We start from the raw sequence: 27,067 nt of genomic DNA on the forward strand, positions 1-27,067 counted from the left end.
GAAGAGCATATATCATTATATGCAGATGATATGCTGCTTTACTTGTCAAATCCAAAATTTACGATCCCCATACTCCGGGCTGAAAATTAACTGGACTAAGTCCATTGTATATCCAATAGATTCGGACTCTCCTGCTGATTTACCGCAGAACTGTCCATTGCAGGTTGTCACAAACTTCAAGTATCTGGGAGTGACGGTTCAATTACCAATTACGAAGTATATATCAGATAACCTTCTCCCCTGCATAGACTCTCTTAAGATCAAATTGAATAATTGGGTCAACCTACCGTTAACATTGATGGGGAGAGATAATATATTTAAAATGGTGTTCTTCCCCAAACTACTATATATTCTGGCGAACTACCCAGTTTATGTGCCAAAGACGATTTTTCAGGAGTTTGATTCCTTAATATCCACATTTCTTTGGTTCCCTAAGAATCCATGAATAGCGCTGACTACTCTACAATTACCCACAAGCAAGGGAGGACTAGCACTACCGAACTTGAGATTGTATTACTACACCTCACAACTAGTCTATATCCACTGGTAGCTGTTTCCACAACTAAATAATGCTGCTACTGCAGCGGAGGCAGCCTTGCTTTCCTCCTACAAAGCTCTGACGAATGTAATATTCAGGGGAATGGTTGAAGGAAGGGGAGGCACAGACATGATCAAGGTCTCTCTCAAAATCTTTAAATTGTGTCAGATACTGGTGCCTGAGGCCCAACCCATAATTTCACCCAATCATCCTATATGGTATAATCCTTCGTTTCGGCACTTCCATGGCTTACCTGATGCTGGTAGATGGGCGGAGAAGGGCTTAAAATATGTGCATCAACTGTATGAGGAAGGTATTTTTAAAACATTCCCCACACTACGACAGGAACTGGGAATACCTGAGACCTGGAGATTTAGGTACCTACAACTAAAATATGCCACCAGCTCCCAACTGGGACTTAGGAATGTCTCCCTTCAGAACTCTACATTAGAAGGGGCGTTAGCACGACCAGAACATGTAAAATTGATCTCCACTTACTATAAGATGCTGAGTGAACCTAGGTCTACTCGACTACAAGTCTTGAAACAACATTGGACGAGGGATATACCTGACCTTTCGGAGGATAATTGGGAAGAACTCCTTAATACATACTTTAGCACTGCTATCTCCGCCAGGGATAGAATGATACAGATACGTATTTTTCACAGGATATATTACACCCCACGGCGACTCTTCCAAATGCGGAAAATACCTAGCCCAGTGTGCCATAAATGTAGTAGAGGGGTGGGGAACTTGCTGCATATGCTATGGGACTGTGAGAAAATAAGACCGTTTTGGTCCCAGGTGACCCACTTTACTGCGGTCACCTTTGATGTGCCCAATATTTGTAGTCCTAAATGGTGTCTCCTCTCAATCTTTGAAGAAGTAGAACTCAGTAGTTATTACAAACAGTTCCTTCACTTTCTATTATACTATGCTAGAAAGTCTATACTTCTACAATGGACACAATCAGCAATGATCTCCTTAAACCACTGGAAAGCACTGATTAATCAGGACATACCAATGTACAAAATTACATACGAGACAAGGGGAAGCGCAGGGAAGTTTCTTAAAATATGGGGAGACTGGGTTGAGAAGGTAGCTACATGTGGAATCCCTGAATACTAAACCTGACCACACAATAGAAGATTTTATAGGGCCTACGGAGAAGGGTCTGAGCTTATCGGTAATGATAAGCTGATTGTCCGGCAGATGCGTGCAGAAGTTTGATTGTTTACTATTGTTTGGGGGGAAGTGGGAGGGAGGGGGAAATAAATAAGCACTTAATGTATAAATGAAGAGCAGGTATAATAAGACTAAAAGATACGGTGTTAGGAGAAAAATCTTTAATGGTAATAATTTTACGATATGTGATTGTTCTACACCATGTTGTTAATATGTAAAATGTATGTTGTACATTACCTGTCTGCAATGATTGTTAATAATAAAAGAAGTTAAAAAAAAAAAAATGGTGTTATCGCTCTCACTTTCTTATACTGGTCACTGGAAGCTCAACATGGCACCTCATGGCTAAGAACTCTCTGAGGATCTGAGAAAAGAATTGTTGCTCTACATAAAGATGGCCTAGGCTATGAGAAGATTGCCAAGACACTGAAACTGAGCTGCAGCATGGTAGCCAAGACCATGCAGCAGTTTAACAGGACAGGCTCTACTTGGAACAGGCCTCCCCATGGTTGACCGTTGAGTGCACGTGCTCAGCATCATATCCAGAGGTTGTCTTTGGGAAATAGACATATGAGTGCTGCCAGCATTGCTGCAGAGGTTGAAGGAGTGGGGGGTCAGCCTGTCAGTGCTCAGACCATACGCCGCACACTGCATCAAATTGGTCTGCATGGCTGTCATCCCAGAAGGAGGCCTCTGCTAAAGGTGATGCACAAGAAAGCCCGCAACCAGTTTGCTGAAGACAAGAAGACTAAGGACATTGATTACTGGAACCATGTCCTGTGGTCTAATGAGACCAAGATAAACTTATTTGGTTCAGATGGGGTCAAGAGTGTGTGGCAGCAACCAGGTGAGGAGTACAAAGACAAGTGTGTCTTGCCTACAGTCAAGCACGGTGGTTGGGTTGTCATGGTCTGGGGCTTCATAAGTACTTCCTGCACTGGGGACATAGTGAAGCAGAGCTTGATCTCTTCTCTCCAGACACTGGGCCGCAGGGTAGTATTCCAACATTAGGACCCCAAACACACCTCCAAGATGACCACTGCCTTGCTAAAGAAGCTGACGGTAAAGGTGATGGACTGGCCAAGCATTTTTCCAGACCTAAACCCTATGGAGCATCTGTGAGGCATCCTCAAATGGAAGGCGGAGGAGCGGAGGGTCTCTAACATCCACCAGCTCGGTGATGTCGTCATGGAGGAGTGGAAGAGGACTCCATTGGCAACCTGTAAAGCTCTGTTAAACTTCATGCCCAAGATGGTTAAGGCAGTGCTGGAAAATAATGGTGGCCACACAAAATATTGACACTTTGGGCCCAATTTGGACATTTTCACTTAGGGGGTGTACTCGCTTTTGTTGCCAGCAGTTTAGACATTAATGGTTATGTTTTGAGTTATTTTGAGGGGACAGCAAATGTACACTGTTATAAAAGCTGTACACTCACTACTTTACATTGTAGCAAAGTGTAATTTCTTCAGTGTTGTCACGTGAAAAGGTCTAATAAAATATTTACAAAAATGTGAGGGGTGTATTCACTTTTGTGAGATACTGTACATGGGATTTTTTTTCGTTTTTTATTTTTAATAAATTTGCAAAGATTTCAAACAAACTTCTTTCACGTTGTCATTATGGGGTATTATTTGTAGAATTTTGAGGAAAATAATGAATTTAATTAATTTTGGAATAAGGCTGTAACTTAGCAAAACGTGGAAAAAGTAAAGCGCTGTGAATACTTTTCAGATGCATTGTATTGCACCCAGTGTTGCATCAGCTGATCTGCCCTTATAGATGTTTGCATTGTCTGCATATAACTTATAACCTCATATAACCTAAAGTGGTTGTAAAGGCATTAAGCATTATGATAAAAAGCCTTCTGTGTGCAGCAGCCCCCCTAATACTTACCTGAGGTCCCTCTCTGTCCAGCAATGTCCACAAATGTATCAGCCATCCGAGATTCTCCTTCCTGATTTGCTCCCACTGCTGTCACTAAAGGTCAGCTAGCCAATCAGGGGAGAGAGGGGGTGGGGCCGGGTTGGGGCTACATGTCTGAATGGACACAGGGAGCTGTGACTCAGCTCAAGTGGCCCCATAGCAAGCTGCTTGCTGTGGGGGCACTGAATAGGAAGAAGGGGCCAGAAGCACAGAAGTGGGACCCGAGAAGCAAATCCACTGCAACAGAGCAGGTAAGTATAACGTTTGTTATTTTTATAGGAAAAAAAAAGAGACTTTACAACCACTTAATGGTTATCATACACCAAGAAAGCAAGACTAGCCTGCTAGAATGATTTTGAAGAGCTACAAATCAGTGTTTTGCAGGAGCCATTATTAATTGATTTTGTGTCTTATTTCACAATATAAAAATAATTTCTGTAGAATGATTAAGGCCTTATATGTGAGGCAGTGGTAGGGCCTTACTCAACCTTTTACGCCCAAATTAACCTTTTATTACTGCAATGCACTCGAGCTGCATATGTAGCACTACCCCCATAGGAGTTGCTGAATTCAAGGTTCCTCACTGCTGCACAACCAGTCACACAGCATTTCCTTCTTGCATCAAACACAAAAAATCTGTTGTTTTTGTTATTTTATTAGGGGATGATAACTTGGATGGGGTAAGGGATTATAGGATGCCTAACTTGAAAATGTCCATAAAACAGAACCAGGCACAACTTCCTCCCTATTTACAATTTTATCTTCTTCCTTCCTCCTTCACAAACTTGGTTCCCTTTGTACAGAACTGCTGGCTCACTCCTGGGGGAACTAACAGTATTTTTGTTAGCTCAGCAACAGCCCATTACAGGCTAGGAACTCTAATGCTGCATACACACGATCAGACTATCCGCCCGTGTGCAGACTTTTTCTTTAGAAAGAAAAAGTCTGGCGGACTTAGAAAGAAGTTTTGACTCAAAATTGTCTGTGTGCTAGTTTAACCACCTCAATACAGTGCACTTACACCCCCTTCCTGACCAGACCAATTTTCAGCTTTCAGCACTCTCACAGTTTGAATGACAATTACTCATGCAACACTGTACCCATATGCAACTTGCGTCCTTTTTTCCACACAAATAGAACTAGTGTTTTTTTTTTTTTTTGTGCTATAAATAAAATAAAACTTAAATTTTGTGAAAAAAATGCCTTTTGCTTTGTTTCTGTCATACATTTTTGCTAATTAATAATTTTTCTTCATATATTTTGGCCAAAATTTATACTGCTACATATCTTTGGTAAAAATAACCCACATTAGTGTATATTATTTGGTCTTTGTGAAAGTTATAGAGTCTACAAACGATGGCGCCAATCACTGAAAATTGATCACATCTGATCAGGCCTCAGGAAAGTACAAATACCCCCCAAATGACCCCTTTTTAGAAAGTAGACATTCCAAGGTATTAACCTCCCTGGCGGTATGATTATTTCAGATTTTAGGTGCTGAAAGCGGTACCCTTATTTTGCATGGAAATTTGGCGTTTTATATTGTAGGCCTGCAATTCTTATGCCGCGTACACACGACCAGACTTTTCGAGGGACTAAGTCCGACAGACTTTCGACGGAGTTCTGACAGAGTTCTGACGGACTTTCCGAATGAACAGACTTGGCCACACACAATCACACCAAAGTCAGAGGGATTCGAACGTGATGACGTACGACTGGACTAGAATAAGGAAGTTCATAGCCAGTAGCCAATAGCTGCCCTCGCGTCGGTTTTTGTCCGTCGGACTAGCATACACACGAGCGGATTTCTCGGTAGGAACTGGGTCCGGCGGAGTTCTGCCGGAAAAATTTGAAACATGTTCCATTTCTAAAGTCTGTCAGACTTTTGCAAATCAAAGGTCCGCTGCAGCCCACACACGATCGAATGGTCTGCTGGAATCATTCCGTCGGACTTTTGATGTTGAAAAGTCCGGTCGTGTGTACGCGGCATTAGGAATAACTGAAATCTGTTCAAACCAAAGTCTAGTAGACATCCCAGGTAGGATAAAGTTTGAAACACAAAATCATACATTATAATATAATAAATAACTGTAAATAATAACAAATAATAATATAATAATACTAATACTTTTTATTCAATACATTTTAGTACATAATATAATCAAAAACACTGACTTTTTTTTGCCAAACAAGGGTGCAATATTGGTAGTCATATTGCTTCAGTAAATGTCTCTGGTATGGAAAATTTTAAAACATGATACAGCACAAAGTCCAACGTCACAGTCAGGACAGTAGAACCTGGTTTCTTTTCTAATTTTCCTTCCAGTGTCGTCACGCTTAGAGCAGCAAACGTCACACATTCTTGTGGGTGCTGCCTTCTTTTCCGTTGGTGGAATGTGGTCCATAAAGTGCCGACCAGTCAGGCGTTCTGGGTTCACAACGCCAGCAGCCTGATGGGCAGATCTGTTTACAGACGTTGGTGTTTGGTGCTTGAGGAATATAAGTTCGGCAACTTTCCAAACAAAGTCCGCATGAACAACAGGCTTGTCACTCTTTTTTTTAGAAGAATGAAAGCATTCCACAGGCACTGCTCCAGAAGGTGCCTGAAGATTTTTTTGTAATATTTTTTCTGTTGCTTCCTCATGGCTGGGTAAAAAGTCATGGCCTGGTCAGCTCGGTCAACACCTCCCATAGTATGGTTGTAGTCCATCACGACTTGGGGCTTCATTATGTCTTTCCACCTTTTGTTCGTACCATGACAGTAGAGGTGTTGTGAATGGTACTCATTAGGCACACATCTTTTTTGTTGCGCCATCTCAGTGCCATCATTTTGCCTTTCTGCCAGGCAACTATTTCTCCTGCCTTAAACTTTTTATTGCCAAAGGTTGGTGGTCGGTTAGCTCTAACGGTCCCGTATGCATCTGTCTTATGCTGTAAAAGGAACTCATAGAGTTCTGGAGAACTGTAAAAATTATCTGTGGTTACACAGTAGCCCGGATTCAGCAGTGGTTCAATCAGAGTAAGAACGGAAGCGGTTGCCATTTCATAGTTACTGAATCTTTCATTGAACTTGGTTCCTTTCCCGGTGTAAAGTATGGAATTCCATATGTAACCAATGCTGGATTCACAGAGCATGAATGATTTTATGCCAAAACGTGCCCTCTTGGACGCAATAAACTGTATCCAGCTGAGTCTTCCTTTGTAGGCCATCAGACTTTTGTCGATACTGATGTCTCTATCGGGTACATAGGTCTTCTGGAAATTTTGCTGAATCATTTGATATAGCCCCCAAATCTTTTAGAGTTTTGGTGCTGGATGAGAAGTCTCGTCGAATTCCTCATTATTCTCAAAGTGCAAATATTTCAAAATAAGGGAAAATTTGTACTCCGACATGACGGTGCCAAAAAAAGGAGTTGCTAGCAATTTGTTGGTTGTCCAGTACCACTTCTGCAGGGGTTTCCCAACCACTCCCTGAAGAATTATGAGGCCCAGAAACTTCCAGATGTCCTCCTTGGTTACTGGTTTCCACTTTCTGCTCCTTGCAAACCTCTGATGCGTAGCAGCTTGTTGTTCGTGGTACCGATTTGTCTCCATAACAATTTTTTCTATAACCTCATTGATCAAAAAGAGTTGGAGGTATGCCAATGGGTTGTCATCCACATCCACTTTGATACCAGGTGTTCCAGTAAATGGAAATCTTGGGGGCGCTGCATGCTCCGTACCGCAATAAATCGAGCACCAAGTCTGCACATCACTGGGCAAAGTCGCAGGATCATTACTAAAATTGCTTTCCGTGCCTGATGACGAACTTCCCCACGAATCGCTATCACTCACTTCTGCAAGCGATTCTGTATCGCTGTCGCTGTTTTCAAACAGGTCATATGCCGCTTTTGAGGTAGAGGTGCGCTTTTTTGATGCCATGGTTGCTCTGCAGTTTCCAGACACAAAGTACAGTAAAACTGCAGGCAAGGGCACTGGATAAAGCAATGGGGGCAAGCTAAGGTCAATTTTATTTATTTTAGTAATGTAATCCAATATGATTACAATGTATCAGTGTGTTTTTGTTTTATACTTTTTTAATTTGGCGCGGGTTCCACCTCCCTGCGTCGCTACGCTCGCAGGGAACGGAAGCCAGGGCACACAGTGCATCGGGCAGAAGATCCGGAAGATCCGGCTGCCGTACACAGTGCTGATACATCGCGGGATCCTGGAGACAAGGTAAGTTATATCTTTCTGGATCCAGCGATGCAATCCCGAGTGTGGCTAGGGTTACTGCTAATGGTACAAAAATCTCACCCCGAACCACACTCGAGAATACCGCCAGGGGGGTTAAGTAAGTAGCATGGTGAGTTTTTTTAAGTTGTCATTTTTTCCCACAATTCTTTGCAAAATTAAGATTTTTTTTTATTATTATTTTTTTTTACTAAATTGCCATATTATCAGGTTATTTCTCACACACAGCATATGCATACAACAAATTACACCCCAAAATACATTCTGCTACTCTTCCAGAGTATGGGGATACCACATGTGTGAGACTTTTACACAGCCTGGCCACATGCAGAGCACCAACATTGAAGTAGTACCTTCAGACGTTCTACGAGCAAAAATGACGCAATCTCATTTCTCAACCACCTATTACACTTTTGAAGGCCCTGGAGTACCAGGACAATGGAATTTCCCATAAAATGACCCCATTTTGGAAAGCAAACACCCCAACATATAACCTATGAGGCATAATGAGTCTTTTGAACAGTTAATTTTTTTCCAGAAGTTTTTGGAAAATGTGGGAAAAAATGAAAACACATTTTTTTTTACACAAAGTTGTCAATTTATAAGATATTTCTAACACATAGCATGTATATAGCAAAAATTACACCCCAAAACACATTCTGCTACTCCTCCCGAGTATGGCGATACCACATGTGTAGGACTTTTACACAGCCTGGCCACATACAGAGGCCGAACATTGAAGTAGTACCTTCAGGCGTTCTAGGAGCATAAATGACACATCTCATTTCATTCCTACCTATCACAATTTTGAAGGTCCTGGAGCACCAAGACAGTGCAATTACCCACAAAATGACCCCATTTTGGAAAGCAAACACCCCAACGTATGTTCTATGAGGCATGGGCTGCAAATAAGTACTCGGGTACTCTGATAGGCTGCAGATAGGTACTCTGGTACTCTGATGGGCTGGTGACAGGTACTTGAGTACTCTGATGGCCTGGTGACAGGTACTCGGGTACTCTGATGGCCTGGTGACAGGTACTCGGGTACTCTGATGGCCTGGTGACAGGTTCTCTGATGGCCTGGTGACTGGTATTTGGGTACTCTGAAGGGCGGTGATAGGTACTCAGGTACTCATATGGACTGTGACAGGTACTCAGGTACTCAGATGAACTGTGACAGGTACTCAGATGAACTGTGACAGGTACTCTGATGGGCTGTGACAGGTACTCTGATGGGCTGTGACAGGTACTCTGATGGGCTGTGATAGGTACTCAGGTACTCTGATGGGCTGTGACAGGTACTCGGGTACTCTGATGGACTGTGACAGGTACTCGGGTACTCTGATGGACTGTGACAGGTACTCAGGTACTCTGATGGACTGTGACAGGTACTCAGGTACTTTGATGGACTATGACAGGTACTCTGATGGACTGTGAGTGACAGGTACTATGAAGGGTGGTGACAGGTCCTCTTTATTGAGGGGGGGGGAGCAATCAGTGTGATTGGTGTACACTGTAAGCGGTAACGAGATGTTACCGCAATCTTCTCCTCACACACCGATTGTCACATCTTGTTACCGCGGTTTGTTTACATTTTAGTGATCGGCTGTGAAACGATCACAGCCGCTCACGTGGGTAAACAGCCGGCTGATGGCTGTTTACCAGCGTCGGTGACAAGCAGTGTTCCTGGGAACACGCCGCCACCGACGTGCACGCGCAGCGCAATCGCGCGCACGCGCTGTGCACAGTGGGGGTGTGACCAGCTGTGATCAGCCGTGACTTCATCATGTGACTTCATTCCCCCTTTGCTTTGGGGAACGGGGGCCGCAGGGCCCCCCTTTCCCCAAAGCATCCCCCCATGTTGAGGGCACGTGGATTGGTACGGCTCGGGGGCGGCGCTTGCTCGTCCCCACCCCCTTTCCTGACCGGCTGGACTGCGTGCTCGGATAAGGGTCTGCTATGGACTTTGGGGGGACTCCCATGCCGTTTTTTCAGCATAGGGGTTTCCCTTTAAGTCCATACCAGGTGACGGGGCTCGCAAAGGTGTCAATCTCGCCGATGGAGGTGGCGACATTGACTTTCTTCGCTAGTCCCGGCTACCTGGAGCTACGTTCAAAATGAACGGACTTTACTCTGTGTGTAGGCAAGTCCGTTCATTTGAAAAGTCCGGTGAAGTCCTGCCATAGTCCGGCGGATTGTCCGCTGGACCTAGCCCGCCAGAAAAGTCCGGTCGTGTGTGGGCAGGTCCACTTGTTCGGAAAGTCCGGCGGACCACCTTCTGCGTCTCTGTAGACACTGATTCCAGTTCTACTGTCTGCACAAAATGCCAGCCCACCTGTCTGCTTTCTCCTCCCAGTCCTCTTGACTGACATACACATGAAAACTCCCCAGGGCAAGATTGGGTGAAGACTTGGCACACAGCTGTTTTCAAGATAGCACTGCTACAGATGGCAGTCTCTCCCCTTGTCTGTCCCTGCACCGTCTCTCCTTGCTCTCTCCGCTGCTTCTATGGTTAGCCTCCTGTGGTGGGATCCTTCCAGGCCAGTGTCCCGAGCTCCAGCCTGAGGTAAACTCCCCCAGTAAGGGGTCCCTCAAGAGCCACCAAAATCCTCCCTCAGCACTGCTTCTCCATCTTCCACCGGACTCCCCTGCTGGCATGGCTCTTTATTTCGCTGCCAGGCCCCCAACCTTGGTATTGGCTAAAGTTCCCTAAATATTTAAGGTGACCCCTCCTAGCTTCCGCCCACTATTTTCTAGAACATTCTCCAACATTCTAGAAACAGGGGGAGGCACCAGAGAGCTGCCCTTTGTGAAATAACATCTCCAGAAGAGAAGAAGAACAGAAGAGAAGAAGAACAGAATACGGCAACAGCGGCAGCGGCATCAGAAGACCGGGCCAGCGCTTGTAAAAGAGCTAGAAGAAGGCGTGGTGGCCCGGCAAGAAGAACCGAAGAGGGGGACAAGATCCCGAAGAGGGGGACAAGACCCCCGAAGTCGGAAGAAGAGGGTGGCGGCGAAGAAGAAAGCCGGGCTCCTCCGCTACTAAAAGAGCTAGCAAAAGAGCAGAAGATAGCGAAGGAGTCCGGCGAGAAGACCCTCGAAGACGGAAGAAGACCCCCGGAGCTGTGCAATAAACTATTTTAACCCTTGTGTGTTGTGTTTTTTTTTTTTGCTTTTTTTCACAGGTGAATGGGTAGGGGTATTTTGTACCCCATACTCATTCACATAGGGTGGGAGGCCGGGATCCGGGGGCCCCCTTATTAAAGGGGGCTCACGGATTCCGATAAGCCCCCCGCCCGCAGACCCCGACAACCAAAGGCCAGGGTTGTCGGGAAGAGGCCCTTGTCCTCATCAACATGGAGACAAGGTGCTTTGGGGGTGGGGGGGCACCCCCCATGTTGAGGGCACGCGGCCTGGTACGGCTCAGGAGGGGGGCGGTCGCTCCTCCCCACCCCCTTTCCTGGCCGGCCGGGTAGCGTGCTCGGATAAGGGTCTGATATGGACCTAGGGGGGGACCCCCACGCCGATTTTTCGGCGTAGGGATTCCCCTTTAAGTCCATACCAGGTGACGGGGCCAGCGACGCTTACTTCGCTGGTCCCGGCCACCTGGAGCCGCGCTAAAAATGAGCGGACTTTCCTCCGTGTGTGTGGGCGAGTCCGTTTATTTCAAAAGTACGGCAGACTTAGTACGCCGTACTTAGTCCGCCGCAAAAGTGTGTGTGGGCAGGTAGCTCGTTCGGAAAGTCCGCCAGACTAAGTCTGCCGGATAGTCTGCTACATGTGTACGCGGCAATACACATGGAAACTCGCCAGGGCAAGATTGGGTGAAGACTTGGCACACAGCTGTTTTCAAGAGAGCACTGCTACAGATGGCAGTCTCTCCCCTTGTCTGTCCCTGCACCGTCTCTCCTTGCTCTCTCCGCTGTCTCTACCGTTAGCCCTCCTAGCTTCCGCCCACCATTTTCTAGAACATTCTCCAACATTCTAGAAACAGGGGGAGGCACCAGAGAGTTGCCAGGATGAGTCATCCAGCCATGAACTCTAATAACCCTCAGATTCAATGACTGGGCAAGTCTATAGTTTGCCTACTCTCACTTTTAGTAGCACACACTAGAGGGTGCTACACATATAAAGTAATAAATATGCTACGGTTTTAGGTTTTTGTTCATTCTGGAGTCCTGTAGCATGGGTTAAAATACTCTGTGCTGTCAGAACCTTGGAGAGCTGGACCACTGCTCTCACACACAAGCTCAAGCAGCTTGGTGGCTCTTTGGTGGTCCAGTACACTTCCTAAACATTGCTTCAATCACCAGCGCTCAAGCACCCCAAAAAGCACATCAGGGAGTCAGCACAGGGTATTTTAAACCTTGCTGTAGAAATTAGAAACCATAAAAAAGGGGCTTATTTATAACTGTACATGAAGCCTGCTACATTACAGTAACAAATACAGATTAAGGTTTTAAAAGAAAAACCCATTTGCTCTGAGACTCCAAATTAAGCACCCAAGTTGATTGAGAAAAAAAGGCTTGTGTGGTCCTTTAAAAAGTCCTGTGCCGGATCCAGTATGTCCTGCCTCCAGTTTTGGTAGCTTTACCAAAACTTCCAACAGATTCAGAGAGTTATTAATATTGGCACTTTTAGATAGAGTGCCTGTCTTTGTATGCTGTGCAGCAGAGTGACACTGCTTATGAATTCAGCAGGCAGGGGGTTATTTACGAAAGGCAAATCCACTTTGCACTGCAAGTGCACTTGAAAATGCAGTCGTTCTAAATCTAAAGGGTAGATCTGAAATGAGTGGAAGCTCTGCTGATTTTATCATATAATCCTGTGAAAGCTAAAATGCTGTTTTTTTTTTTCCTTGCATGTCCCCCTCAGATCTACAGCAACTTTACTTTCAAGTGCACTTTCAGTGCAAAGTGGATTTTCCTTTCGTAAATAACCCCGTGTCTTCATCCATTTAGAAGTAATTAACCCATCAGTAACCCAATCACCCAGCAGGAAATTACACTGCTGTTATATTGCATTGAATTTTCTGACAGTTTTAGAAAGTTCCATCATCTGAAGGTTGAAAAGGAAAGGCAATATTTAAACGCAATAAATTACAAAATGGCTTGTCTGGCAAGATTATGTTATATTATTATTCATTTTTTTTTTATTTATTTTTTTTTTTTATTTTTTTTTTACAAAAGTGAAATTGTCCTTTAAGTTATCACTGCAGAAAACTAATTGTGCCTACTGATGTATAAAATAAAATACAAATAAATAATTTTTAAAAAATCGCAATTTTGCATACAGGAAATTCCTGAGCCTTCAGTGCCTTTAATACCAATACCTCCTGTAAGTATCAAATGCATATTGTGTGAGACTGCAACTGAGTTTAATGCTGTCAGGATAACAGAAAAATATGATTTTTTTTTGCATGCATTTTCTTTTACATTATGCACATACAGTATAATTTTTTGTATGATGTTGTATATATTTTATGACATTTAGAGGTTTTGTTGCACAATATTTTTTTTGCACTATATTTTGTATTTTTGCGCATTGCACACAGCACTTTTTGATGCATATTTATATATATAGTTTAGATCGTATGTACCGGTAGTCATTTTTTGTGAATTGTATGAATTGATTTTTTTGCACATATTGCACTTACAGTATATTGCATACAAGTTCAGAGAGTATAAACACCATTATAATAATGATAGTGCTGTCCAATTTAGGAAAATATTAGACATTCTATGTCGAGTTTAAGAAATATATGATATTTTGGGATGGTAAGGAGCAGGGCCACTTTTATAAATCACGTAGCCCCGTACAGCATACCAGACGCCCCATGTGCAAAAATTTCAACACGAAAATCCCCCCTTCTAGCAAACAGATCTCCATCACCCCAAAAAAATCACCCGCCTAGCACATATCCCTCTTTCTTCTCCAACTTTCTATCCCAGCACATAGATTTGTGCTGACAGGGGGAATTTGGAGGGCGGAGGGCAAATTCCCCCTGTCAGCACAAATCCCCCCTAATCCTTCCTATTAGTCAGAATTCCCCCACCCCCTCCTGGCACAAAATCCCCCCAACCCCCCCCCCCCCCCCCAGCACAAATCTTTTTTCTTCAATTCTCCTCCTAGGACAAATTTCCACAAACCCCTCCTCCTAGCACAATTCCCTATAAATGACGCTTCCCAGCACAAATTGTTCCTCCCTACCCAAATCCCCCCCCCCCCAGCACAAACACAAACATCCCCTCTCCTGGCACAGATATCCCCTCTCCTGGTTCAGTGCAATGTGATCTACAGTAAGAGTGATCTGGTCTCATATACTGTATAGACCAGTGCTCTTCTGATAAGAGGGGAGAACAAAACACAACACACCTCCTCATGGCTCTTCATCTCTCACCGTTCCAGCCTCCAGGCTAACATCTCCTTGTCCTGGCTGTGAGTGTGGGTGGGGGAAGGTACTCAGTGGCGGACAGCTATGGGGGCAGAACTGAAATGTGGGTGGGCACAACCCACCCCAGCACACCCTAAGGCCCCTTTCACACTGGGGCACTTTGCAGGCGCTACAGCACTAAAAATAGTGCCTGCAAAGCGCCCTGAAACAGCCGCTGCTGTCTCTCCAGTGTGAAAGCCCCGAGGTCTTTCACACTGGAGCGCTGCGCTTGCAGGACGGTCAAAATAGTCCTGCAAGCCTCATCTTTTGAGCGCTGTAGGAGTGGTGTACTTACTGCTCCTAAAGCGTCCCTTCCATAGAAAACAATGGGGCAGTGCTGCAAACCTTTATTCGACCACCAGCGGGGGTTAAAACTGTCCTGCTAGCGGCCGCATAGTGCTGCTAAAACGATGGTAAAGCGGTGCTAAATGTAGCGCCGCTTTACCGCCAGCGCCTGCAACGCCCCAGTGTGAAAGTAGCCTAAATCTGGGCCCTCTGTGTCTCTCACTTAGCAGCTAAAAAGTGGGCAGGAGGGACAGGGTGAGAAACTGGCTTTGAGTTGCTGGGTGAGAGACGCTGTTGTTCTTTCTCTGCACCACCGATCCTCCTGCTGCCTGGGCCCCCTCTGTGTGACTCTGCCCCCTACAGGAGGGCTGGTGGTCCCCCCCATCTAAAGCCCTGGTAACACTTGTTTTGTTATGTTTCCAGTTTTTGTTTGATGTGTTTGGAGTGTTGTTTCTTAATACATTTTAACAGACTATTTTTACTTTCTTTTTCTAGAAGCCGACATGTCCTCCTCTCCTTGAAAGTAAGATTGACTTTATATGTAAAACATGACATAATTTAGAACATTCTTCTCATTACATGCACTGTGATAAAGTATATTATTAGCTAAGCTAGGTCTGAAAGGCTTTGTGTACTCTGGCAGTATTCAATCTCTTTTTCATTTTTTTTTTTACAAGTCCAGGAGACAAGGAAAATCATGCATTGATCTGTGTGAAAAGTGAAAATTAATATTACAGACAAGACAGGGTTACAGTAGTACTTATCCCTACCTTATTATCCTTCATTGATAGTTTAGGACAAAAGTTATCGTTTTTCCCCAGGATGAGTTATAACCTCTCCAAGTTGTATCTTGCATCTTCCAGCTAATTGCCCTGCTTGCTGTGTCAGCCAGAACCTATAAAGCAATAGGGTCATTTAGCAAAACAACTGGAAGAATATAGCTTATATTCACATTCCATAAGTGTATTTAAAGTGGTTGTAAACCCACAATAAAAAAATAAAAATAAAAAAAACCTGCATACTAGCTCATTATGAAATACTCACCTTAGATTGAAGCCCCCCGTAGCGGTCTCCGTACATTGCACCGGCCAGCGACATCGCTGCCGGAGTTACCTCCAGGTATGACAGGCTCCGGCGCTGTGATTGGCCGGAGCCGCGATAACGTCACACGCATGCGCGAGAGAGCCACTAAGTAACTAACGTGCCGATGCTTCAGTTCGCATGTTCAGGTTTAGAAGATATTTGGGGTAGCTACAGGTAAGCCTTATTATAGGCTTACCTGTAGCAAAACATGGTCTGTAAGGGTTTACAACCACTTTAAACCCAAGAGAAATATATATATATATATATATATATATATATATATATATATATATATATATATATATTGCAGTTAACCCATCTGTAGATGTAGTGGTTGCTTTCGTTTTCTTTATTTTACACGTTTTCCTATAATTTAATGTGGTAATCCTGAAAGTAATGCATTTCTTGTTCTAGGGGAATTACACTCGGTTAATAAACTGTATCCATTAAGAAGCCAAGGTTGTAAGCCTAGTACAGGACTACAGAAACCTCCATCTCTCCTCTTCCGCTGAGAGAGTAAGGCTTCTGTAGTTTTCCGAGGTAGCTGAGATCAATGTATCTGATAGAAGTCGGCAAAGGCAGAGAACACAGGAAGTTATCCACTTACAAGATTTCTGGCATCTTAATATATCAGAATATGTTTCTACTTTGTCGTCTAATGTATTCACCAGAGACTACTAACTAGAACTATGTATGCTTTTAAGTCCTCTTCATAGTTTCGCCGGTGAAGAAATATTCTTGTTTTTGTTATTAATAAATGTTAGCAAAAGAACTAGTGATCTTTGAGGGTCAGTTTTAGTTTGAGGTGGAATAGAAACATGGGAAAATGTTTTGGACCTGATTATATTTTAACCTAGCTGTATGGATGCAGTATAGAAGCATATGTGATAACAGAGTTTAATGCACACTGAATACAAAAGCTCATGTGCCTGTTTGCCTTCCTCCAAAGCAGAGGCATCAATGCATTCACCACGTCAGCCAATACACACAAAATATGAAAGAACCTAATTAGGGTAAACAAGGCAGTCAATGTGTACTGCTGGCAGTGATCAGGGTGTTGGTGTCTTCAAAGTTAGCCAGTGCTCCAAGCACTTTGTGTGTAGGCAAATTAGGTGGTGCAACCAGGGTATGTGAGAATCTATGACCATATAAACTCTTTACAGCTGATTCTTTTCATCCATTGGATACAATCGTGTTGCTAGCTGTGATTGGTCAGCGTGATCACATGGTACAGACAGGGCCAATTACAGCCCATCTGTACCATGTGATTAGCTCTGGCCAATCACAGCTAATCAAAACAAAACAAACTGAATGAATCAGTATCATTTAGTAAAATGCTTGCTTATAGCAATTTAAAGAGGAAGTAAACCCTGATGGGTTTACTTCCTCTTTGATTCCCTGCAAAGGTAAAGCATAATGGACTACTATGCATCGCATAGTAGTCCATTATGTGTCACTTACCTGACACAGGAGCCAGCGAAGTCACCGCTGTCCCCTGTAGTTCCGAGCGTCCATCTTCTTGGTGGGTCTCGCTGCTCCGGCGCTGTGATTCGCTGGAGCAGAGATGACGTCACTCCCGCGCATGCGCACGGAAGCCGACACTCGCGGCATATCGCCGCAATCTGCGGCTTGCCCAGTGCGCCTGCGCGCCGCTGTCTACGGTGCATGCGCCGTAGACAGCGGTGGCTGTCTTCAGGTAAATATCTCCTAAACCGTATAGGTTTAGGAGATATTTCTTGGACCTACAGGTAAGCCTTAATCTAGGCTTACCTGTAGGTCAAAGTGGTTTCTAAGGGTTTACAACCACTTTAATGCACTGCTATAAGCATATGTAAAAAAAAAATCCTGATCACTTGCCCAGAATAGTATGTTACTATGGTAATATTATATTGCGCTGGCCACAGTGTGTAAAAAAAAAAAAAATCGTAAAAAAATAATAATAAAGAAATTAATAATAAATAAAGAAATTGAAAAAAATGTATCACATTTATTTATTTTTTTCATACTGTCACCAGTCAGTGTCCCTGATCACCGCCACACCCATTATATGATAATGCTGTACTGCACTGGTGACAGTATGTTAAAAAAAAAAAAAACACTTCAGCCCCGGAAGGTTTTACCCCCTTCCTGACCAGGCCATTTTTTGCTATACGGCACTGCGTTAATTTAAATGACAATTGTGCAATTGTGTGATGCTGTACCCAAATAAAATTGATGTCCTTTTTTTCCCCACACATAGCGCTTTCTTTTGGTGGTATTTGATCACCTCTATGGTTTTTATCTTTTGTGCTATAAACAAAAAAACAGCCACAATTTTGAATTGTAAAAAATCAAATTTCTTCATAAAATTTAGGCCAGTATGTGTTCTGGTACATCATTTTGGTTAAAAGAAAATCCCAATAAACGTATATTGATTGGTTTGTGCAAAAGTTATAGCGTCTACAAAATAGGGGATATATTTATGGCATTTTTTTTTTTTTACTAGTAATGGTGGCGATCAGTGATTTTTAGTGGGACTGCGACATTGCAGGGGACAGGTCAGACACCTAACTGACACTTTTGACACTTTTTTGGGAACCAGTGATATTATTACAGTGATCAGTGCTAAAAATATGCACTGTCACTGTATAATTTTTTTTTTTTTACTAGTAATGGCAGCGATCAGGGATTTTTATCATGACTGCGACATTATGGCGGACACATCGGACATTTTTTACACATTTTTGGGACCATTGTCATTTATACAGCAATCAGTGCTATACAAATGCACTGATTTCTGTGTAAATGACACTGGCATTGAAGGGGTTAACCACTAAGGGGCAGTGTAAGGGTTAAGTGTGTCCTGGGGAGTGTTTCTAACTATGGGGGGGGGGGGGGGCGAGGCTACTCACTGATCTCTGCTCCGGATCACAGGGAGCAGAGATCAGTGACACTGTCACTAGGCATAGTGACGAGATGCTTGTTTACATTAGCATCTCCCCGTTCTTCCTCTCTGTGAGGCGATCGTGGGGTATCTCCGCTGTGATTTGAGTCTGCAGGACCCGCGTCCCGACTCATGGAGAGGAAGAACGGGGAGATGGCTGACTTTTAAAGGGCCACGTACAGGTACATTAGTTTGCCTGTAAGACCCCTTCTGCCGACGTATATCAGCGTGATGCAGTCGGCAAGCAGTTAATAGTGAAAGTCCATAATATACACAATATTGAAGATTTCCAAATTGGATAGATAGAGAGAAGATCCTTGTGAAAAGTGCTCCAGACTTTAAGGTAAGTGTCAACACTCCAGTGCCCCCCCCCCTTTTGTGGTTACCCTCAACTTAAAGCATGTGACAGTTTAGTTTGGTCAATACACGCTGACGAACCACCCCTGGGTTCTATTGGAAAAGCTGCCCGGGTGTCCTGGATCCTCCTAAAGTGGTATCCTCATGATAATGGTGACAGAAACAAGCTGGATAGCGCTTTAAAAAATCTTTTTTATTTTATTTTTTTAATCCCAAGATGGGTACTCCGATGTACAAGGTGCTTACAAGCGCCCCAAATTTCAACAGGTAAATCTGTGTGTGCCCATGGAAGGGGGGAAACAGAGGCCCATGTGGGGGACCAGAGGAAAACAGAGGAGAATGTGGGGGAGGAGAGGAGCATGGGGGGGGGACCAGAAGAGCATGTGTGGTAGCAAAGGAGCAGGGGAGTACCAGAGAAGCACAGGGGTACAGAGAAGCAGGGGGGAGCAGAGGAGCAAGGGGGGAATAGAGGAACAGGTGGAGACCAGAGGAGCATGGGGGTACCAGAGGTGCACGGGGGGAGGAGGAGCACTGGGGGTACCAGAGGAGCAGGGGGGAGTAGAGAAGCACTGGGGGTACCAGAGCAGCAGGGGGGCAAGAGGAGCATGGGGTACCAGAGGTGCACGGGGGGGCAGAGGAGCACTGGGGGTACCAGAGGAGCAGGGGGAGTAGAGAAGCACTGGGGGTACCAGAGGAGCAGGGGGACCAGAGGAGCAGGGGGGTACCAGAGGAGCAGGGGGTCCCAGAGGAACACAAGGGAAGGGGGTGTCAAACTGATTATTTGCCCCGGGTGAAAAAATGTCTAGCTTCGTCACTGTCTTTTTTCCAAAAAGGGGTCATGTGGGGGATATCTGTACTGTCCTGACTTTTCAAGCCTCAAGAAATGAGATAGGGTGTCAGTACATCAGGATTGATCAATTTTTCAGATAACTTGGGGACAGGCTAAATAATATACACTGATTTTGGTTATTTTCACCAAAGAAATGTAGCAGAATACACTTTGACCTACATTTATGAAGAACAATTATTTGCAAAATTGTACAACAGAAACAAAGAAAAACGTGTTTTGTTTTTTTCTATAAATTTTCTTTGTCTTTTTGCTTTTTATTTAGCAAAAAGTAAAAAACCCAGCGGTGATTAAATACCACCAAAGCTCTAGTTATGTGAACAAACTGATAAAAATGTAGTTTATGTACAGTGTAGCATGACTGCACAATTGTCATTCAAAGGCTTGGGCAGGAAGGGGGTAAAGTGCCCAGTATTGACGTGGTTAATTTTATAATTTCACGTATAAAGTAGAAGTACTGCATATATAGGAAAATAGTTCTGTCATTGGGATGATGCTATGGTATCATCTATAAGGTTCTAAAAATGGAGTGGAGAAACATAAAGAAGGCCGATTCCATATTGGCCATTTGGACCATTTGTAATAGGGAATACTAGAATAACATATCAGGGATGACATGCTATCATGGACTTGAGCAAGAGATGATATGGAGTGAGTAGATTTTAAGGGAAAGAAAAGAAAAGTAAAGAGTAGAGAAGGGGAGAGATAAGTAAAGAGAAAAAGGAGGTATTTGGACATCAAACATCACCTCCCGCTGGGACTTCTGAATGACAGGAGATATATGCGGTTAATATTGTATGATAAACCTTACCTATGAAGTAAAATCTAAAGACTGTATAAAGTGTTTACTGCCAGGGCAGTAAAGATGTGGAACTCTCTTCCACAATTAGTGGTGTCAGCAGGAAGTACTGATAGTTTTAATAGACTCTTGGACGTACATCTTAGCAAACACAATATACAGGGTTATGAGAAAGGAGTATCTACATGAACACACACCCACGCAGGTTCAACTGGATGGACTATTGTTTTTATTCAACCTTACCAACTATGTAACTATATGTAACCCATAAAAAACCTGGGAGATTCATCTTTTCAGTGTATCAATATTGTTACAATGAGGTTCATTTACTAAAACGGAAAAGTGCAAAATCTGGTGCAGCTGTGCATAGAAAATCAGCTTCCAGGTTTCTTTGTCAAAGCCTAATTGAACAAGCTGAAGTTAGAAGCTGGTTGGCTACCATGCACAGCTGCATCAGATTTTGCACTCTCCATTTTTAGTAAATCAGCCCCAGTGCATTCATGAAAGAAGATGTAAAAGTTGTTAAACTCTTCATTCACCCTTTGTCAAAGCTCATGCAATATGGCTGGTTCACCCCAATTAAACCCACTTGAGTGGGCAATACCAAAGTGGGGATGCAGGGCATAAAAGGTATGTCCAGAGTATTCAGTTCTATGGGACCTGTTTTGTTCATCCAAGATCCCTAACTGGTTTTCTGTCAGTTTCTTATGTGTCTATAAAAGTGATGGAGAACTTTGGCACCCCAGATGTTTTGGAACTACATTTCCCATGATGCTCCATGATGATGATGTAGTTCCAAAACATCTGGGGTGCCAAGGTTCGCCATCACTGGTCTGTAATGTACATATTTGGAAAAACAAGTAGAAGATAGCGAGCCCCAATTTTCAATTCCTGTTAAGGTAATTCTATAAATGAATATTTTTTTAATCCAGTACCGTAATGTTATTTACTAAAAATGAATTTGGCATATCATAATTTTCAAGTAAATGCTAATAATCCAGTAAAAAAAGTAAATTGATTTTAATTTATGACCGTGGTTCCTTAAACTTAACAAAGCAATTTGAGACTAGGAATAAATGAAGTACAGAAATACCAGAATGTCAATTGCATAAAGAATTAGCAAGATAAGCAGCCATTTGTGCACACATTTTGCCTAAATGTGGAAGATACACGCATTCCTACACCATTCCTACACCACCAACGCATTCCTACACCACCGATCATTTGTCCTGGCATTTACAATCATATGCGCCTTCTCTTTCATATCTAATTTAATAAAAATGTAAACCTTTTTGCAAATTGATGTTTGTACATACATTCACCTCCTACTATATTTCATTTTCATTTCAGGCATTGACCTGGATAGTCAGCTGTTTGAAATTTCTGGACAAATGGGACAGGAGTCCGTTCGAAAATTGGTGGAAAAACAATTGACACCAGTAGACCTAGAAGACATTAAAAAGAATAATCCTTATAATGCTCGTGAAGAAAAATGTGAACTACTGAAAAAATGGTATAATCACCATGGACGCCAAGGAGCATTTAAAATGCTTATACAAAACTGTACAAACCTAGAAGCTGAAAAAATAATAGATTTAGTTCAAAAAGAAAACGCAGAGCCATAAAGTGGTATAAAACCCAAAAACATCATTTGAATATATCGGAGCTTGTCAATTCTTTGATGAGTTGAGTGCATTAGTATTTTTTTTCAACGTTTTTTTTCTTGTACTTTCATCTGGTGATCTGGCCAGTAAGTCTGTTATTTTTCAATTTCCTTTAACAGACCAGGCTGTCCAGCAAAAGTGGCAGTTAGAGGGTTGAGACAAACCATTTAACACTGACGGATGCTTAAAATTATCATCTTTTATTAGTTCATCTATATCTTAATCCCAGAAGGAAAAAAATGATGTGGCTGTAACTGTTTAAAAAGTGTTAGCGGTAGCGGTGTTTGAATTTGTTAGTCAACTCCATCTAGATATGCTAGTGCAGCTAACACTACCTTCTTCCCAGACTGACAATACTGCTGACCAAAGGCGTTTCTGTTACTCCTCTGATAGAGTGGGGACATCCCAAAACAAGAAGTGTGTTAATGGCCAGATCATCAGATGAAAATAAAGAGAGAAAAAAAAATGAAAATAAATACAGTCAATTGGTAAGCTGCAATATATATGAAGAAAACGGTTCATTTGAACCAATTCATTTTGTAATACTTGAATACATTTGTGGTTTTGGTCTTTGAATTAAAGGCCAAGTCCAGGTTTGGAACAAAGCTAAACCCTCCTACACACGATCGGATTTTCCGCAGACAAAACCTCTTTTGTCTGAAGGCATGTGCCAGGATTTTGTCTTGCATACAAACGGCAAGGAATTGTCAGCCAACAAACACGAACATAGTGACGTACTACGTGGTTTTTCAGCTCTTTAGCACCACCCTTTGGGCTCCTTCTGATCATTTTGTGTTAGTAGAATTTGGTGAGTGTTGCTTCACGCTTTTCATTTTGTGCTTTTTATTTAGCGTTTTTCAGTTTGCGATTTTCATTTTGCGCTTTTCAGTTGGTTTCTGAACGGCCGTTCGTCAACCAGACATGTTGCATAATCTGAGGAGATAATGTGTTATTTTCTTATTGGCCTTGGAGTTATTGCTTTGACCCAAGTCCAGTCCAGGAACAGGAGGAGAAAGAGTTATTGGACGATAAATTGGTTGCTTTATTAATAGTAACCAATTATGTCATATGCCTTTGCTGCGGGAGCTCCAGGTGAATAATCTGGATGATTTTCGTAATAATCTCTGGATTATTATTATTTTGCTTTCACCAACTTTTGCCATTGTTGACCCCCTATATTAAAAAGCAGGACACATGCATGAGGCTTTTATTTTATTTTTTGGTTGAATAATAATGATTTGATTTGTTATATTTTCTATATTTTTGGAAGCATTGAATGCACTTTTTGGTTAAATTCTACTGGCAAATAGCATGTCTAATTTTATTTGTTTTCTTTTTTTAATGCACAATAAAAAAAATTGTGGAGAATAATAATTGGATAAGTTTTACTTCAAATGACAGTTTGGAAGTAGGCAGTTACATTTAAAAAAAAAAAATGTAAAATTGACAAGGGACACCAACATAGTTGTAGCTTAAAAAAAATAAAAACTATGGAATAATGGTGTTGTGGTAAAAAAATAAAAAAAAAAGCATAATAATATTATTGTTAAAGAGGAAGCAACCCCTGATGGGTTTACTTCCTCTTTGATTCCCTGCAAAGGTAAAGCATAATGGACTACTATGCATCTCCTGTGTCACTTACCTGACACAGGAGCCAGCGAAGTCACCACTGTCCCCTGTAGTCCAGAGCATCCATCTTCTCGGTGGGTCTCGCTGCTCCGCCGCTGTCATTTGGCGAAGCAGCGATGACGTCACTCCCACGCATGTGCACAGGAGCCGCCACTCGCGGCATATCGCCGTTGACAGCGGCACACTCAGTGCGCCTGCGTGCCGCTGTTTATGGCGCATGCGCCGTAGACAGCGGTGCCTGTGTTTCGGCAAATATCTCTTAAACCGTGTAGGTTTAGGAGCTATTTCTTGGACCTACAGGTAAGCCTTAATCTAGGCTTACCTATTAGCTCAAAGTTGGTTGTAAGGGTTTACAACCACTTTAATATCACTAGAAAAAAAAAAAACTTTGAAAATTAGTTTGCAATAACCACATCAGTGTCACCAGCAAAACAACTTCATTATTATCCCATTAAAGAAGAAGAGAATTGTGCACTGCATTTCGAGATTTCATATTTTGGCACGTCACGAATGTTAATTCTCCATTACGAGCGCTAGTTTACAAGACCGACCACTTCTGGGTTGTCCTTGCTTCTGAGCATGCGTGTTTGTACTTTGGACTTTTGATGGACTTGTGTAAACACTCTTGGAAAATCCGACAACAGATATTTGTCTGCGGAAAATTTAAAAACCTGCCATCCAACATTTGTCAACGAAAAATCCGACAACAATTGTCCAATGGAGCATACAAACGGCCAGATTTTCTGCCAACAGCCTGTCATCACACATTTCCTATTGGAAAATCCGATCGCGTGTACGAGGCTTTACTTCCCATTCCCCCATCACCAAAACCTTGGGTCCCACTTTTTTTTTCATACTACACATGCCTTTTTCTCCAGCTGTCTTCTGTTTGGTCACATGACATGTGGGATCTCCTTGCTCTTCTGCTTCCTTCTGGTGGTGGTTGGTGGTCCTTGCTCCTGTACTGAATGGTGCTCATGTAATTGCCAATTTAGTAAAGCAGTACTGTGAGCCCAGGCAGCATGATGGCACCCCCCTTCCCCCTTGGAATTTGCTGCACCTCCAATCTTCTATAAAAGCTGTGCTAGTGCCTTCATGATAAGTCTGCAGCAGGTGTAATCCTGATTGCTCACATAGAGCGGCGTTGCCTTTGTCTTAAGTCTGCACAAAGCTTGAGGTCAAATGTTAGGCATCCTCTACAAAATGATTCTCATCTTACTTTACAGCCTGGGCTTGTATAAAAGTATGTTAGACCACAGGTTTTCTTACTACAATACTTAAAGGGTCTATATTTAAAACATTTTCTGTATGAATCTTCGCTGTAATTTTCCTAATATGTTTATTTATTGGGATTGTTGTTGCCACCTAGGGGCAATATTGTTCAGATTGAGGTATTTCAGGAAACATACTACATTATTGCCACAAGATGACACTAATGAGCCTAGGATATAAAGATAATAAGCAAATTAAGGTAATGATTTGAGGTGGAGATTTTTTTTAAACATAGAGTCCATAGTCTGTTCTCATTCAAGTGAACCAGGACACCTCCACTTAACCAATTAATTTGAGCAAAGGCATTGACAAGGCCTACCTCTGTATCTACAGAACAGAAGTAGGTAAAGCTTTAAATTGCATATGCACCAAGTGATTTAGTTAAGTTTAGAAGTTGTGGGCATTTTTCCTATTTTAGCTAGATCAAAATTTTAGAGATATTTACCAGAAAAGAGTTACGGTACATTTTTTCCAGGTACTTGAGTATATTTTTGTACATATTTTGTATATAGAACTCTTGTTTAAGTATAACTTTACATATACAGTATGTAGCACACTCTACCTTAGGTAGTTTGGTGCTAGTGTAGGTTTATGTGATGTGTAAGCTGCCAGCGCAGGTAAATTTAAGCAGGCCTATGCTGTGAGCTAGGCCTGTTTGTTTTGATCTGGGGGCAGGGGATTGGTTTAGTATAGCAGTGGATGACATGTCAGCTCTTGGGCGCCTTCTCTGTTTCCAGGGAGAAGGTTCTGGAAAAGGGGTGGGGCAGAGAGCTGAAGTGACATGGGATGCATGTGAGGAGCTCTGACCAATCCCCAACTAGGATTGGCAGGGGGTAGGCCTCCTACATATACCTATGGTCAGACTGCTGGGGGAGGAGTTGTCGACTGGGTGAACTTGACGATGGAGTGTTAGACTATCATGTCTGAGGGAACCCCTTTTTTTGGGGGGGGGGGGGGGGGTGTACCTCAGGCAGGGAACTCGGGAGCTGGGAGGGAGCCTCACCTTACACAGTCATGGAGAGGTATCCTGAAACAGGAGCTGGAGGAGACAGTTGGTCAGCACATCTGGAGTAAAGTCATTCAGGAAGGATCCAGGCATGTGTCGGTGAGTGGAAAGCACAGTGGAAAGCTCTGGAAGAGACATGCCAGGGGAGCTGGATGTAGAGCCAGAGGGAGAGACTGTGGGAGTTTTGTGTCAAGTCACAGGTAGCCAGGAGGGTGGGCAGGATTTTTAAGTCACCCTTGCTGGGATCAGTAGGCCATCTACATTTATTCTTCTCAAGTGAATTGGTTGCTACCACAAAGGGGTACTGCAGGCCCCAGCCTACAAAGGGCTGTCGTGTATGTAATGTAAAGACATTGGGGCTTATTCAGAGTGAGGCCTAGTCATGTGCTGATGGTGTGACAGGAGTACTAAAGTTGGACGGTGAAGCAGTGTGCTATAGGAAATGTGCTGACGTAAAAGACTGTCAAGTTTAGGGTCAGCCATCTTGTTCTGCTGAGAAGTGTGACGCAGTTACTTTTATTCTAGAAAGTACTAATTTGTCCTATGGACATCCCATGTCCCTTTCCCCAACCAAGTTCAATCCCCTAATAAAAACAAAAAAAACAAGCAAGAGACTCTTCATTGATTGAGAAGTGCGTCTAAAGGATGTCTGGCAGCAGGGTGAAATGTGTGAATGCCGCGGGGCCATCCCTACAAGTATATGAACATTAGATATACATGTTATACACATTACATTACATTTACTTTTTTCTAGGGATAAGCTTTGAGTCTGGGCTGAACATCCTCCAGCCAAGGCTGCAGCCAAGCTTAGCCTATTTGCTGTTGGGTGACTGTTATGCCGCGTACACACAATCGCACTATCCCCCGGACTCGGCTTTCCGGCGGAC

General features: G+C 43.0%; 1 protein-coding gene across 3 annotated transcripts in view; it reads left to right on the forward strand.

The window, feature by feature from the left end:
- FAS (Fas cell surface death receptor) overlaps positions 1–26,786 on the forward strand; it is a 71,972-nt gene extending 45,186 nt beyond the window's left edge. For 2 of the 3 annotated variants that reach the window (XM_077454178.1, XM_077454179.1), the window contains 3 exons: positions 13,178–13,219; positions 15,096–15,123; positions 21,960–26,786. In XM_077454178.1, coding sequence (XP_077310304.1) covers positions 13,178–13,219; positions 15,096–15,123; positions 21,960–22,234 — 345 coding nt within the window. In that variant the 3' untranslated portion in view covers positions 22,235–26,786. The remainder of the gene's footprint in view (positions 1–13,177; positions 13,220–15,095; positions 15,124–21,959) is intronic. The other variant, XM_077454180.1, reaches the window with a different exon arrangement.
- The last annotated feature ends 281 nt before the right edge of the window (positions 26,787–27,067 follow it).

This window comes from Lithobates pipiens, unplaced genomic scaffold (genome assembly GCF_037356315.1).
Source record: "Lithobates pipiens isolate NorthernLeopardFrog02 unplaced genomic scaffold, aLitPip1_a1.2 Scaffold_25, whole genome shotgun sequence".
Lineage (NCBI taxonomy): Eukaryota > Metazoa > Chordata > Amphibia > Anura > Ranidae > Lithobates > Lithobates pipiens.